Here is a 17,000-nt window from a genome sequence, read left to right on the forward strand (position 1 = left end):
CCAAACATATTCTTCATCTATAATGTGAGTGTTGTAAGGATTGGTACCAGATTTGGCAAAAAAATTTTTTTTTACAAAATAACGACATGCTAAATGTTAATTGTCAATTTTCCTTACGTTTTTTCCTCTTCAGCGAGTTATAAAAATAAGAAAAAAAATTATTTTAATTCTGGTACTAACCCTCACAACACTCATACAGATTAAGAATGTTTGGTTTTTTTTCAGATACGTACAACATCCGCAACACTGGTTGCCAATCAAGGGCGTAACATTGTGTCTAAGCGTACAAAATCTCATGTTAAATATCTTTCTTTTCCAACAAAATTTACATATGTTTTTAAAGCAACATAATAAATATGTGTAAAAAATTTCTGAAAGAAAACTCAAATAGTTTTAAATTTATTCTATTTTAAAAATCACCTCCAAAAACAGCATTCTAGACAAAAATACCCCCTTAAAATTTTCATATTATTTTGAGAGATAAGTCGACAAACCATAAAAAATTTCCTCCTCAAGCTTTACAAAAGTAATTCTCAAAAACTCAGTGGTCAATTAATTATTATTAATCATGTGCCAATTAATCATTAACTCATTGATTGTACTAATCGCCTTACAGTAATAAATGCTTTTTCAATATTACGAAGAACTTCCTAAACGAATCTTCGCATTTTGTTGCGGTCATAAATCATGACGATACGTTTAAAGATTCTGCTGAGTTGAATAACAAATATGTAAAGAGATACGCAATGGGCGACGTCCTTAGTAACGGTAGTAGGTTTGGAGGAAAGTGCTGATATTTTGTCGTAACTTTCCTCATCTGTCAACGATGACTAAATAGTTGCACGGTTTAACAGGACAACACTTCTGCCTGAGCTCAATCGTGCAGTAATGTTATCTCGGGAAACTCCTGGTGATTACAGAAGTCATGCGTCTATTCTCGATCGATTTTTTCTTGCGAGACTTCTTGGAGTTATCATTTTCCGAACGAGAATAAGCAGCTTTAATTATTCCAATATCCAACCGGTTTTTTCTCTGCCTCTTTCCCTTTTATTTTACCCTCTCATTCCTCATATCTCCTCTCTACGTTTATCTTTCAGAAAAAATTCCTGCTACTCCACTTTGCCTTTATTTTAATTTTATTTATAAACGACATTAATTTCCATTCTAGAAGAAGATTGATTTTGTCATTTTTTAATATTTTTATTTTAATGAACAAATATGTTTCTTTCAAAAAATTACGCCGTTAATTAAGATCAATTTAGCAACAGTAGTAAATATATGTTTATCTAGCTTCCATGATTTCAGAACTGAATTGTGAAATAACATGAAATGATTCTTGAAATTGTTTATAGAGAAACATATGCATGTGCAGTGTCGCCAGTGTTTAAAGTTTATTGCATAATTCGTCCAACGCAAATGATAAAGTAAGAGAAAGATCTATCTATAACTTTTAAAATGTAATTAATAAAAGGTTAAACACTGAAAGTTTTAAATAAATTGAAGATCAAATTTTTAAAGAAAACAGGTAACAGAATAATATAATGTACAACGTACAAAATAAAAATTAGTTCTCTAGATAAAAATCATAAAAATCTTCCAATTGCAGATCGATTCTAAATTTATCGGAGGCGTGAATTCAAAAAAAAAATCTACTCTATACAGACATATAACATTATTTCTGTGAACCGGATGTACGTAAACAGCATCAATATCCAACATTCCTAGAACTATTAATTTGCGTCATAACGAATTATTCTCAACGATAAAAATTCGCGCATTTCCACAAGGCACGAATCGCCAGATTCAGCTTTAATTGGCAACGAATCACGGCAACCGATGCGCGATGGATCATTATCGACGATCGTCCCCACCAAACTGACAGATTTAATAAGCCCAGCAAGTGGTGAAGAAGCTTAGTCGATTGGCGACTCACAGGCAGCCGATTAGTACCGGTTTTGGTCTGACCCGTGATACACCTCGGATTGAGTGCGGACTTGTCACGAAAGACCGACGCGAATCGCGAGTGGGATTTATCGCATTCCACAACGGAGTGAGCGCTCTGACCGAAGCGCGTTAATCGGTAAGAACCATCGGACCGAAATAGGAAAATCCCCGGCTCGCACTGATCCGTGAGAGAGAGAAGAGAGAAAAGGGAAAGAAGAATAGCCAGAAAGTAATTTCGAGATTGATTGGCAAAGAGTTGTATGCTGATACACAAATAAACATGATGTTCATCGGGACGCTCATCCTTTTCCTCGCTTTATCAACAATCGATGCACGTGAGTGGTTCATTAGACGTCAATTCTAACGTCAGTTCTTCGTTGCATGAGCATTTCCATTTGAAAAAGACGTCAGTTCTAACAGCAAATCCTTGCTTGATCAAATTTTTTAAAAATTTATGCTCTTATTTTAAATCGTAAGAATTACATTGGACACAATTAATTGACATATTAAAAATTTAATGCATCCAAGACTTTTATCATACATTTGTATTTACATCGAGATGCTTTTCCAGATGAATGTTCCATTTGAGATAATTCAAATTATTTCTACATATGGAGGGATAAAAACCACAGTGGTGTAAGTCAAATTTTTAAAAATATTTCCTCGTGTGCATAGATGTAATCTGTATAATATATAAATTGTATCTATGCACATGAGAAAATATTTTTAAAAATTTGACTTACACCACTGTGGTTTTTACCCCTCCATATGTACGTTTGAAAATTGGTCTTGCGATTCATTCTAAACCGGATTCATTCTAAACTTTGATAAAGTGTGAATTTTGTCCTTAGAAAATTGTTACTTAAAAATATTGATTGAGTAAATTAAACAATGATTTACTGTTACAGAGAATAGGTGCTCGAATGAAAGTGCTGATTGCATTAACATTCGCAATTGTCCAGAGATTATAGCAATTCTGAGAGGTCCAAGACCACTTTCGGAAGAGGCGTTGCGAACTCTTAGAAACTCACAATGTGGATTTGAGGGCATTTACCCGAAGGTTTGTTGCAACCAGGTAATTGAATTTGATCTAGACCCATTAATTTATTGATAAAAACATTAACTTAGAATTAACTAATTTATTGAAAGCAAATAAAGTAATAAAGTAAAGTTAATTAACGTACGTGTAATCCACAATGGGGATGCTGGAGTGACGGCCAAACTTCCTCGATGTCGATAATGTCAACATTTCTAATTTTGTTTTTCCTGTATCTGTCTTTGTCTAACGAAATGACATCTGTCCTTGTTTGATTGCTGCGCAATCTCTCGCTACACGCAATACTACTCATCATATCAACCTGCATGTGCTTTTGCATATATAAAAGTTGGGCACATATAACTTTTTTTCTAGACTTTTATCTTAATTCTAATTGCACGATATTGTTCTTAAATGTTTTCCCTAAGGGTGCTGTAATAAACTGCAGTATTTTTGTATTAAGCAAATATTGTCGTCAGTGACAGCTCTATGTGCCGAAATTTTTAATTTTTTTTTATGTAAACTCGACTGCAGCATCCTTCATTTTTGTGCGTACTTTAATTCTGTAAAAAAGTTTTTTTAATTCCGTAAAGCCAATTCAAAGTTTTGTTTTGTGTGTTCAAAAAAATGTCGGTAATTACTGCCACTATAGCATCCCCTTAAAGCTAATTTAATTAAAAAGTAAACAGAATAAACAAGAAAGCAAAAAGAGATTCTAATTAGGAATTATAATGCTTAAAAAAACACTTCTTTCGCGACTAAATTATTGTAGCAACTTTGTATTAATGATTTTATTCCTCTATTTTTTTCTGATTCATTGCTAGTTTCGTAAATAAATTTTTGAAATGTCAAAAGATTATTTATTGTCAGATTGATTGGTTTTCATCAAGGACATCGAGATTAATGCGTTTCGGATGACTTTTTATCATTTCCACGTGATATATCACATTATACATATACATATCGCATGCTGTCGTCATTCATGTACGTCATAAGGATGCGTCGTCGCTGCGAACCGTTTAATCGTCTTCTGAAATAATGCTGAAACAGATTTCTGTGACCTCGAGTTTCCGTTTTATCCCAATCTCGTTGTAGCAGGACATCGAGTTAGAGCTTTATTATTCGTTAAAAGAAATTTGTAAAATTTTTTATTATACCGCGCGTAACGAGAAAATCAGAGATTTTCTTGCAATCAAAGCGTCTTATTTTAATCTTAAGGATATATATTTTCTGAACAAAGCAATGAAAATATTTCTACGCACAATTCTTCCATTTTTAAGGATTTTTAATATTATTACTTCGTGGACGCGCGTTTGTAATAATTGGACAATTATGCGTAGGGTGCATGTTACTTTTACATTAGTAAAACATAATGAAATTTCCTTATAAATTGTTTGTATAATTGTAAGATAGTTGAGTTTTTGCTTCTTCGTAAAAATTAAATTCAAGTATTGTTTTTCCATTTTTTCTCATATTGAATATTCCTTTTTGGCAATAGGCAACAACAACGACGACGTCGACAACGTCGACAACGACGACAACGACGACAACGACGACGACAGCCCCAGACACTGATCCAAGTCCACCAGATGTAACAAATCACCCGAAACTACGTCTGTTGGATCATGTAGCGTGCGGGCCTATCAACCAGCAGAAGGTGGTCGGCGGCAACAAAACTGGAATCTTCCAGTATCCATGGATGGCGTTAATCGAATACGACACCGGAAGACCGAATCCGGAATTTCTTTGCGGCGGCACGATCATCTCCTCGCGTTATATCCTCACCGCTGCTCATTGCGTCACGACACTTCCAGCGGGTAAGGAAAACTTATATAGCCGTAAACATAACAAAAATTGGTTTAAATATAAAAAAGGAATCAAGGATATAAAAAAAATAAAGTTTGAAAGATATTTGAGATATTTGTTTTCAAGGGAGGTTTATTAATTGTTTCTTGTAATTGGTATAAATTCGTGTAATCCGAATCGTTATTCTCCAGGTCGCAGATTAATAGGCGTCAGAATAGGAGATCACGACATAAGCAAGGAACGTGATTGCGAGAGAGATAACAATGGGCAAGAGGTCTTTTGTGCCGAGCAGTCGGAGCAGTATCAGAATTTCGGCGTGGATAGCGTCCACTTCCATCCGGATTACACGAGAACGAACCTGCACAATGACATCGCGCTTATCAGATTGAACGATTCCGTAGACTTCACGCCTCGGAATGCCAAGCCCATTTGTCTGCCCTTTGGTACTGCGGCGATACTAAATAATAAAAGGGTGAGAGAATAATTAATATACATTCTTTCCATTCAATTCTTCCAGTCAGGAAGTAATAACGGAAGAAGTAGCCGAGCAGATTTGCGAGAGTTACATTTATTTTATTTCAAAGTATTCAAATCTACTACTACTAATTTGACAATAACTAGACAAAGCAATATTTAAATAACATTTCTCATATATATTCCCTCTCTATCTCTCTCTTAAATTAGAATATTTTGCAACCATGTCTCTTCGATTCTATGTATAATCCATCAAAGTTTTCCAAGAAACATTCTCTAATTGTTCCTAAAAAATTTCGTTTTGATATTCAAAGATTTATCTCTCGATTTTATAAAGATTGATTCACTTCTATTTCAAAATTTCTCTTCTGATTGACAGGCTGTAGTGACCGGCTGGGGCGTGACGGAATTGGGTCTGCGCAGTCAGGTCCTCCTGCAGGCGAAATTGCCGCTGATGAACAATGACCAGTGTAAAGAAATATACAAACGGACCACGCAGATTTGGTACAAGCAGTTGTGTGCCGGCGGCCAGATTAACGTGGACTCCTGTTTCGGCGACAGCGGTGGACCTCTTCAAGCGGGTGGTATATACAACGGCAGGTCAGTGCCGTCAGTGCGCATCATCCAATACGGCGTGGTCAGCTTCGGACTGGACAGACAGTGCGGCACCGAGGGCTTCCCCGGAGTCTACACCAAAGTCGCTTACTACATGGACTGGATCCTTAACACGATGACAGATTAAACTGCGACTGAAACGTTGCGGAACGGAAGTCTTTCACAATATATTTCTAATCTACGTGTTTGAGAATTTTGAGATATAGTGACGCAAACGCGGTAATCGATCGCGAGATGAGAATGAGAACATAAATTTCGCGAGGCATTCGAGAGATAGATAAAATTGAAATTCGAAACATCGGCAGGACAAGTAAAATTGCAGCGGCAGAAAATGAATATATTTGCAATTCTTGTGGAAATAGGTGATTTAGGCGTCTAGAAAAGTGGATCCATAAGTGAATACCGTTGGTGCGTGTTTTTAATTTATAAAAATAATTATTGTTGACTTTAAAGTTATCCTTTTATTAGAATTAAGTATCTTACTGCCGGTACAACTTTATTCCATTAGACGGAGATCTTTCGGGATTGTAACGTAAATTAAATTTGATTATGCTTCTTTATTGCATGTGTAATAAGCATGTAACACATAACATCTTCGATAAAAAGAAAAAAAAAGTGTGTGTGTGTGTGTGTGTGTGTGTGTGTGTGTGTGTGTGTGAGAGAGAGAGAGAGAGAGAGAGAGAGAGAGAGAGAGAGAGAGAGAGAGAGAGAGAGAGAGAGAGAGAGAGAGAGAGAGAGAGAGAGAGAGAGAGAGAGAGAGAGAGAGAGAGAGAGAGAGGAGAGGAGAGAGAGAGAGAGAGAGAGAGAGAGAGAGAGAGAGAGAGAGAGAGAGAGAGAGAGAGAGAGACGGACGTTCTCTGCTTGCCAATGGATATTTGTGCTAAACCGATGCGTGATTATAATTTATAACATATCATGTTTACATATCATGTTGTTTTTACTCTTTATAATATATCGATGATATACGATTTTTTTATAAAAAAAGATGTTTGTTCTCTAAGTTCTACAAGACGTATTTGTGTCGGTCGCGATAACACTGGACTTCCCAGAATATATCGCAATCGCTTAAATTTCGTATAATTCTTCGATTAACTCAGAACTCAGAACCGTTCTTTCTCGACAAGTGTCAACATATCAGAAACTTAGCTAGACTTCTAATTAATTATATATATGAAAGTAGTAAAGATATAAAATTCCTCTTCAGATATTTTCAAACTGCGTCTTGGTTAGCTAATCAAAGCTTAGCTAATTGTCGTAATATCTAATAATAATTAGTCAAACGTAGGAACCTGACATTCAGAATAATTTCACGATAATGAGAATTATCGGTTCAATTCATTCATCGGTGACGTTATCACTGCGAGATCGTTCGTCGCTATTGGACAATTTCTCGTTACGATCCTCAATCAGTTCCGCCGTCTCGTTGATCGACACCTTCAGCGGCCCGCGATCGGCATTCCTCTTCAACGTCGAGGCCTCCGACTTGACCGCGGATTTATCGGAGAAATCACACGATGACTTCGACGATGAATTGGATTGAGATCAGAGTACCGGAAGAACTGGATAATAATCCGGAATTCGGTCTAGAGTTGCTAGCGAAGCTCAGATACGAATTCAAGCTACTTGACGTGGACCTTTTCGATTGCTGCTGTTTCTACTTTTTTTCTTTTTCTTTCGGACATGAGCGCTCTTCGGAGAAGCGTTCTGTTGCGCCTTCACGAGCGATTGAAAGCTCTGCAAAGTTCATGTATAAAGCGTAGTTTACACGATACTTTCTTAGATTAGAACATATTCTAAAGAATTTAAAATATCTTAATTTTATCCACTTTATATGTTAATATAGAAGTGGCGCTACTTTTAAAATCGCTATGGGTTACGCTTAGTGATGCCGCGAGACGAGATTAAGACGAGACGAGACGAGATTTAAACAAGGCGAAACTTTGTCAAACTTTTCGAGACATACTATACAAGAGCTGCAATATATTCACAGCCAATACTAAAATCTATAGTTTACATCACGTACACATGCAGACAATAGCGTCAGTATTAGCAATATGAATGGAAGGAAAATAAATTTAGATTATATAATCTTTATGCTAGAATTACAAATATATGATATTATAATGCATTTTAGCATATACTACAAAAGCAAGGATTATTTATTATTCTCCATATTTTTGGTCTTCTTTCAGAAAGAAAAAATGACATTCAATTATGAGCTTTTATCCCAGCGAGAAATGACCCATCGAATCGACGTCTAATTGATGTCGAAATCATCGATATTACATCATACCGAAATAATGCTCGAAATTTGAAGCTTATTTCGATGTTTGTGCTTTATGACATTTTTTAAAAGAAGAGATTATTTGTGACATATATTCATCGCGCCAGACTGTAAACAGGCAAATTATGTATTTTCTGTTGTTAAGACATCGATATATTTCATCATTTCGATATCGATTCGAAGCTATTTTGATTTGCTTGTCAAATATATAATAACATTGCCATTATATAGAATGCAATATGAATAAAAAATTATATTGTATTGGCAGACATGGATAATGTAAATATTTTATGATTTGAGCATTATAATAATTGCGTTACAATATTAATTTTTTTAGGCTTCCATTTCCATTAAATAGTTACTTTATAACTGTAAAAGTCACAACAAAATTCCTGTTTGTAATTTGACAATTTTGAAAATTAAAATATTATATAATAGGTACATTTTCAGTACTACATCAGTACATTCAGTACTCATTTATTAAACAAGAAGTTAAATTAAGCAACTAATTAAATTATTAATATTAAATATTTATACAATAAGATATTTGTATTTACATTTATCAAAATAAAAAATAAGTTCAATTATGAAAATACATATTAATAATTGGACTTATTAAAAATTAAATAATTAAATTAAATAAAAAAATTAAATAATTAAAAATAAATATTAAAGACAGAAAGTAAAAAAGTTTTTATATATAGGCACCTATATACAGGCTTTATACTAATTATAATTGTGTTCAGCAGAAAGCTGCTTTGCAACTGCAGTTGTAATATTCGTGAATTTGATTGGTGTATTACTCTTAGTTTCGGCCAAAATTAAAAGCATACACCAATCACATTCACAAATTTTACAACAATTGCAAAATAGTTTTCTCTGCTGAACACAGCTTTTTATTACTTGCGTTATATGTAGAATAGAATACTTTATTTCTGCCTTTCGGCTTGAAATGGGTTACAATCATACATACATTGCGTTATATGTATGAGCTGCTATTTGCTGCGCGTGCGCAAACAACCCGGCAACCGAGCAACGACTTGAATATTTCGTTGAGCACCGACGGCGCCAAACAGCAGTGCTGCAATTGGATATAAGTCCGTGATTGGAACTTTGGAAGGCTGTTAATAGACTAAAATAAGTCTTATTTACCCCCCCTTTCCCTTAAAACGTATTTCGCAGATATCTTTGGCTGATATCTTTGGCTATTGTGCATTATATTTCGATGTGCTCGGAAAGGTAAATCAGCTTTCAACTTCGCTTTTCAATTTTGTTTCCATCATATTTGTTCCATAAACAGTTTAAGATTCTTCAAAAGTTCTTTTTTTTTACAATAAAACAATTATTTCATATTACAGTTGCTTTCAAAAGTTTTCTTTATGTTTGTAACAAATAAATTATTTTACATTACAGTTACTAATGACTTATACCCTAAAGAAAAAAATTAGCCTAATTGTTATAACGAAATAATGATGAATTTTGACATAGAGTTATGTTCAATTTTTTCCGGGTTTTATCCAACATTTTTTCTTTATTGCGAATATACGTTTTGATCGCCTTTTCACGCATTTCTTCCCATTCGTACAAATGTTGAAATATAAGACATGCATATATACTTTTATCATTGGGATCTTACTTTATGTTTTGATTTTCTGCCACATGGTCAGAGAGGACGCGTTTTATGTCCATTACAAAAAACCTAAAGGCTACTACATAATATGACGGTACAGACAATAGGAATAGGGAATAGCAACAGAATATGGATTTTTAACCAATCGGAAGCAGTATATCAATGCATTCTATTCCTGTTCCCTGTTCCTATTGGCTGTACCTAATTAATTCGTATTGGGTGCTTTCCAGTTAACGACACAAGTCGACACAAGTGTCACTCTATCTTTGTTGTTCACTAGATGTTAAAAAAGGACAGAATGACGCTTGTGTCGACTTGAGTCGCTAAATGAAAAGCACCCATTGTGCAGTAGCCTTTAAGCTGGATGCACAATACGTGTATCAATGCTACAGCATTGATAGATGGCTTCCAATAGGTTGAAAATCTATTGCCTGTGTTATTCCCTGTTTTTGTTGCCTGTACCTTTGTATTGCGCATCCAGCTTTACTAGTCCATGGTTATGTAGTGCCGCAGTCCTACTAATCATGGTGTTAGAAGACAGGTGCAACAGTTTCGAGGATGCGCAGTCGTCATTTTCTTTGACCAATCAGAATTTTATCCAAGATGCCAAAAGCAATATGGCTCCTTCCATATTATTTTGAAGTATAGTTAAAGGTTATATTGTGTTTAGATATTAGATATTCTATTTTTGCGGAGAAGCTATGCCAACGTGCTGTGTAAAAAATTGTAAGAATCGTACGAATCATAATGGGACGAAAGGAATTAAGTATTTTACTTTTCCTAAAGAAACATTTGTTCGTCAGCAATGGCTTAATGCCTGCCAAAGAAAAGAAACGGATATGAAAGTTGATTCGGGTAAGTTAATGTAAAAAAAATGATAATTAAGTTAATGTTTTAACTTCCAACTCAATACAATGTCATTATTACGTGTGTTATATTATGATATAATATGCTTACAGCAAGGATATGCGCAATCCATTTTGATGAAAATCGTTTGGTGCTTGAGAAGACAAAACCACGATTACAAAATAAACCAGCTAAAGAAGTATTAAGGTTAAAACAGGGATCTGTTCCAACATTAAATCTAGAAAAAAAGCGAAAAGATATAATGTCGCAGAGCAAAGAAGACAACAAAAAAATTAAAGTACCGTGAGTATTTTAACGTGTGTGTGTGTGTGTGCGTGCGTGCGTGCGTGCGTGCGTGCGTGCGTGCGTGTGTATCTATATATAGAGGGGTAAAAACCACAGTGGTGTAAGTCAAATTTTTTAAAATATTTTCTCGTGTGCATAGATGCAATTTATATATTGTACAGATTGCATCTATGCACACGAGAAAATATTTAAAAAAATTTGACTTACACCACTGTGGTTTTCACCCCTCCATATATAAATGTACAAATGAAATTAATGCCTTATAATATTCTTTCAGAGTTAAGTCATTTGTTCTAACATACACAGAACTTGTGCAATACTCACAACAGAAACAGCGTTTATCGTAAGAAGAAATTTTAATAAATGTGGAAACAAACAAAACACAAAATAAGGATCAAGCTGTAAAGAATGTGGAAGGAAATTCTATACAAGATATGGAAGAAGTTGCAAAAAATATAGATAAAGCAGCTGTACAAAGTATGGAAGAGCAAAATAAAGCGGTGCAACAAGAGATGTATGTAATTAAATGTTTCTTTAAAATTATTATTTAATAGGTTCGAATCATATTTAATTTGTTAGTATGTATTAAAAGTATTATTATGTATTTTACAGAATGCAAGAGATTGGCAATAATGCAAATGTTGATGTCGAAACGTTATTGATGCAATTAGGAAATGCAGAGAAACGGAACCAAGAACTCCTAAACAAAAATAAAAATCTTTTAGAAGAAAAAGAATTCTTAGAAGAAAAAAATCAAGGTTTAAGTATACAAGTTACACAGTTGCAAAAAGAAGTTGAAAAAATGGCAAAGGATAGGCATAAATAGGCGGAAACAATAGCCATTGATGCTCTGCGTAAGGTATTTACACCTGGCCAGTTTAAAATGTTAATGTCATCGACAAGGAGTCATGTCAAATGGTCAGCTGAAGATATTACATCAGCCATTTCGTTAAGATCATTAAGTCCAAAAGCTTACAGGTTTTTAAGAAATGTAAAAAAAATTCATTACCGTGCATCAACGCTGCAAAATTGGATTGATCGGTTCAGTGTTTGGCCTGGAATAAGGAAAATGTAAAAAATGTAAAATAAAAACATGTTCTGGAAGAATTGCATTCCTTTATTTATAATTGTTTTAATATAATATCACTCCTACACTTTTTTTTATATTACAATCAATTACACGTCTCTATAACTTAGAACGGTGCTCATAGTTCAATCTTAGATTTTAGATTACAGAAAAGCTTATCTTAAAATGCTCCAAAGGCTATTTTATTATAGCATTCTATAATAAACTTAAGACGATTTTAAATATAACATTGTGTCAGGAATATTGTTCTTACAGTTTGCAATACGAATAATTATTTCTGTATACTTCCTTATTAATAATGTTTTTTAATTCCTTATTTGCAATATTTAATCTTCCTTTACTTATTAATGTAGAGATTGTTTTTTTATCATTAGTATGTTATGTATATGTATTATATTTTTTTTATTAATTTGTGAGGTTTCGTATTATATTTACAAATTTTTTATTTTTGTTTGCATTTTTGTCACAAACTGTGACTAATGCTGCATTTAAATGTGGCGCCACATTTTGGATAAACATTTGATTGGCTGTCGTATTCTCCGGCCGCCATTATGCGCAATCCCTGGTAAAAATTACCGTTAGAAACGGATAGAACGTGCATTCTATCCGTTTCTGACTGCTTTACTATGCGTTTCTTTCCCTGCAATTACGGATAGAAACAGATGAAAAGTGTTGCAGATTCTATAAGACTGTGTACGCAAAGACGGTGGGGAAAGGCTAACTGCATCTAACTGATTCCTAACGGAACGGAACTTATCCGAATCTATGCGCAAACGTAATTACGAATCCTATCCGTTTCTATACGCAACCAGTTTTGAATGTCTATCCGGATCTGATTGCTGAACCTGACAGAATATCTATCTGCATTTGCATGCAATTATGATTTGCCCGCTCTATCCGTTTCTAACTGCAAATGCATTTTATTCATTTCTTATTACTGCAAATACATGTACATTGTGGGAGGTTTGTAGTTATCAGGTAGATTCTACCTTTAAACGCCAGGAGAAGGGATTCCTTTAGTTACGACACTGTAATTTTTCTGGTTGTCGCCTGACAGAACGCCTGCTTATATATTATGGCTGGTTGTATTTTAAATGTGAGAAACGCTTTCCATCATGCGCCGCCTAGCGGCGTCGTCGCGAAGATGCAGATGGATGCGGTATCCGCAATTACGGATAGATACCGTCAGCATTTGATGCGTACAGAATGCGGACAGAAACATACAGGATTCGTATCTGTAGTTGCAGACAAATTCCTATAGGTCGACATTGCGTACAGATGCAGATGAATGCGGTATCCGCAATTACGGATAGATACCGTCAGCATCTGATGCGTACAGACTGCGGATAGAAACATACAGGATTCGTATCCGTAGTTGCAGACAAATTCCTATAGGTCGAAATTGCGTACAGATGCAGATGGATGCGGTATCCGCAATCACGGATAGATACCGTCAGCATCTGATGCGTACAGAATGCGGACAGAAACATACAGGATTCGTATCCGTAGTTGCAGACAAATTCCTATAGGTCGACATTGCGTACAGATGCAGATGGATGCGGTATCCGCAATTACGGATAGATACCGTCAGCATCTGATGCGTACAGACTGCGGATAGAAACATACAGGATTCGTATCCGTAGTTGCAGACAAATTCCTATAGGTCGACATTGCGTACAGATGCAGATGGATGCGGTATCCGCAATTACGGATAGATACCGTCAGCATCTGATGCGTACAGAATGCGGACAGAAACAGACAGGATTCGTATTCGTAGATGCAGACAAATTCCTGTAGGTCGACATTGCGTACAGATGCAGATGGATGCGGTATCCGCAATTACGGATAGATACCGTCAGCACCTGATGCGTACAGAATGCGGACAAAAACAGACAGGATTCGCATCCGTAGTTGCAGACAAATTCCTGTAGGTCGACATTGCGTACAGATGCAGATGGATGCGGTATCCGCAATTACGGATAGATACCGTCAGCATCTGATGCGTACAGAATGCGGACAAAAACAGACAGGATTCGCATCCGTAGTTGCAGACAAATTCCTATAAGTCGACATTGCGTACAGATGCAGATGGATGCGGTATCCGCAATTACGGATAGATACCGTCAGCATCTGATGCGTACAGAATGCGGACAGAAACAGACAGGATTCGTATTCGTAGCTGCAGACAAATTCTTGTAGGTCGACATTGCGTACAGATGCAGATGGATGCGGTATCCGCAATTACGGATAGATACCGTCAGCATCTGATGCGTACAGAATGCGGACAGAAACAGACAAGTTTTTCTATTGCAAAAGCTTATAGATGCTGTATGCCGATATATTTCCATTAGATACAGTTATACGTCGTTACATTTTCTGTCTGTATTTGCAGATACAATAGTGCTGCTTACAGAAACGGATAGAGCTAGACAAGCTTGCAGTTACAGCGGATAGGATTCCGTTACATACCATCAGAAATTCTATCTGTTTCTAACTGTTTCTAACGGTAATTTTTACCAGGGATGTTACACCTGTCTTCTAACACCATGCTACTAATCCCAGTCCAAGATATTCGCTTTGACTAACAATAAGTAAAGAAATAAAGTAAAAATAATGTCACCAATTGATAATATTTTACATTGTATGCACTATAAACGTGTACACCCAATTTCTGAATTCTTACTAGATTATTTTCTCATATTGTATTGTGTAAATTGTATTGTAGGTCCGAAAGCCCGCATATGTCGCTTTGCCAAGATGCTTATTACCCAATTTTCAATTCACCTCAGAGTTACCTCATATAATCACTAAATATGTGCCTTATGAGAGGTGATATTTTCTCTTATGTCATCTGGAGAATATATTAGGAGGACGCACAGTATTCGATCCATTTCTTATTTCGTATTTTCGTAAATTTGCATACGCAAGTATAAATACTAAGGATTGGAAGGACTACTTGTATGAATATTTTTCTAACAAAAAGGAGGTAACATCTTTTTTATACATACAAACTACAGTTTTATCAGTATCTATATGTTTAACATTAAATAATGACTTTTTTGTTGATTTCAGAAGTTAGATGGTGTTGATTGGCACTTCTGGTTTGGTGACACTTCTTCCTCACTTAATCTGCCCCATTTGTCGCAATTGTCCTTGTGGGAACATATGTGTTTCAGCATAGTTAAAAAATGGATTAGTTGGGATAATCGTGTTCATGATGTACCTCCTCCTGTGACAGCAGACGATAGGAATCTCTGTAACGTTCAGAAAATAATATTATTAAACGACTTACATTCTTTTCATCGGAAGCTGACCATAGAAAAACTGGATCGTATTTACAATCATTTCTTCCGCGATACCCGCGATACCAGAAATGGAAAAATACGGTAAATATGCATATCCTCATTTAAATTGATTCGCAATTGCTTAATAATGTAAAGTGCATCACGTATTTCACAGACTTTTTTGGCTGCTATTGTGCATTAAAGTTCGATGGGCTGACAAAGTTGGACTAGCTTTGAACTTTGCTATTGAACATTGTTCGCCAAATTATGCATGTCCTATATTTTAACATTTGTACGAATGGGAAGAAAAGCGTGAAGAAGTGATTGATACATATAATCGCAATAAAGGAAAGATGTTGAATGAAACCCGGGAGAAAATCGGTCAAATTCTACACCAAAACTTATAATTATTTTTGCAACAATTAACCTGATTTTATTTTTAATGGGTAAGTCATTAGTAACTGCAATATATAATTCTTTTACTATATGAAGGAGACTCTTAAAAAATGTAGAAATATTTATGAAACTAATTTGGTAGAGACAAATTTCTACACCCCGCGTTTATTTCATTTTCTGAGTTGCAGAGCCAACGATAGGAAATAACTGGATTCACGATGATGCCCGATGACAATTTCCATTGAATCGTCGAATGATATTTAAATTTGTAAAAATAAATATATCTCTTATATACAGAATATCATATAATTAATGTATACAGAAACAACATGTAATTATCGTAGTAGAGTACTTTATTGTATTAAACATAAATGTATCAGCATAAATCTTTAAACTTCATTTTTCTCACAATAGACTACGTATTACTTCAACTAATATGTCAGATCTTGAGAAAGAGATCGAATCCTAGATATACGTAAATAAATTCTTGATACTGTCTGCTTGAATCGCGTATGAATACCTCGCATTTTGTCCATTCGATGAATAATATTTATTATATAAGAAAAAAATGGTTATTACCTCATAATCTCAATTTAAGAAAAATTTATAATGTTTATCTTACTGACATCTATATGTTCAATTTTCAATTTATAATATTTATAACATATGTTAGAAAATTAACTTTTCTTACCTAATGCTTAAAAGACAGCTATACCATGCATTCGTCGAGTTCTCTGATAATTATAATCCTATTAATGATTGATGGTTTGTTGGATTTCAATTGCTAATAAAGTATCTCGATTGTGGCGGAAGTATATTCTATTTGTGGCGGCTTTGTGCGCTAGAATTGAATAAATTATGATATGAGAGTAGATAGAAAAATAACTTTCTTCTCAACCATAAAATTACGTTTAACATATTTAAAGAAATACATAAAGAGTAAATCATAGACTTGATTTGAAACATCGCTAAAAAGTAATATATTCGTGTACATGAAACAACATGTATGCATCATAGAAATTACATATTAATGTGTTATGTGTGGAAAGCCATAATAAGCAGTATTTTGTACATATATATGTATTACAACATATGTGGCAATATTTTTGGGTCAAAAATTTGATTTTAAGTCTCACTCCTTGAATTCGTTCTACGAACTCTCAAATAAAGACCCTTGAAGAGCAGGCGCTGTAACTTAATATTTAGACGTCGCTCAAAGCCTCTAAACATTAAATTGTTTTCGAAAAAGTGGTAAAAAACTGCATTTTTCACTCATTTTCACTGCTAAATCT

General features: G+C 34.8%; 1 protein-coding gene and 2 long non-coding RNA genes across 5 annotated transcripts; all 3 read left to right on the top strand.

Annotated features, from left to right (window-relative positions):
- Positions 1-1,903: 1,903 nt before the first annotated feature.
- On the top strand, positions 1,904-6,435 carry LOC139785083 (serine protease 7-like). Of its 2 annotated transcripts, none has more exons than XM_071724241.1 (5): positions 1,904-2,279; positions 2,853-3,019; positions 4,479-4,797; positions 4,978-5,258; positions 5,640-6,435. In XM_071724241.1, the coding sequence occupies exons 1-5, from the start codon at positions 2,225-2,227 to the stop codon at positions 6,000-6,002; spliced, it is 1,185 nt and encodes a 394-aa protein (XP_071580342.1). In that variant the 5' UTR covers positions 1,904-2,224; the 3' UTR covers positions 6,003-6,435. The 2 variants fall into 2 exon arrangements, with proteins under 2 accessions (XP_071580342.1, XP_071580343.1); XM_071724242.1 differs by having other exon boundaries at positions 2,853-3,004.
- Positions 6,436-10,340: 3,905 nt separating this feature from the next.
- LOC139785088 (uncharacterized) lies at positions 10,341-12,379 on the top strand. Of its 2 annotated transcripts, none has more exons than XR_011721794.1 (4): positions 10,341-10,644; positions 10,749-10,938; positions 11,219-11,455; positions 11,554-12,379. It is a non-coding gene; the product is annotated as an uncharacterized lncRNA (long non-coding RNA). The 2 variants fall into 2 exon arrangements; XR_011721795.1 differs by having other exon boundaries at positions 10,753-10,938.
- A 2,397-nt stretch (positions 12,380-14,776) lies between these two features.
- LOC139785090 (uncharacterized) lies at positions 14,777-16,214 on the top strand. Its single transcript, XR_011721796.1, has 4 exons — positions 14,777-15,014; positions 15,101-15,414; positions 15,488-15,758; positions 15,897-16,214. It is a non-coding gene; the product is annotated as an uncharacterized lncRNA (long non-coding RNA).
- Positions 16,215-17,000: the final 786 nt, after the last annotated feature.

The sequence above is a fragment of the Temnothorax nylanderi genome, unplaced genomic scaffold, assembly GCF_030848795.1.
Source record: "Temnothorax nylanderi isolate EJ_2023f unplaced genomic scaffold, tnyl_v1.0 TNYL_tig0736_pilon, whole genome shotgun sequence".
Classification (NCBI taxonomy): domain Eukaryota; kingdom Metazoa; phylum Arthropoda; class Insecta; order Hymenoptera; family Formicidae; genus Temnothorax; species Temnothorax nylanderi.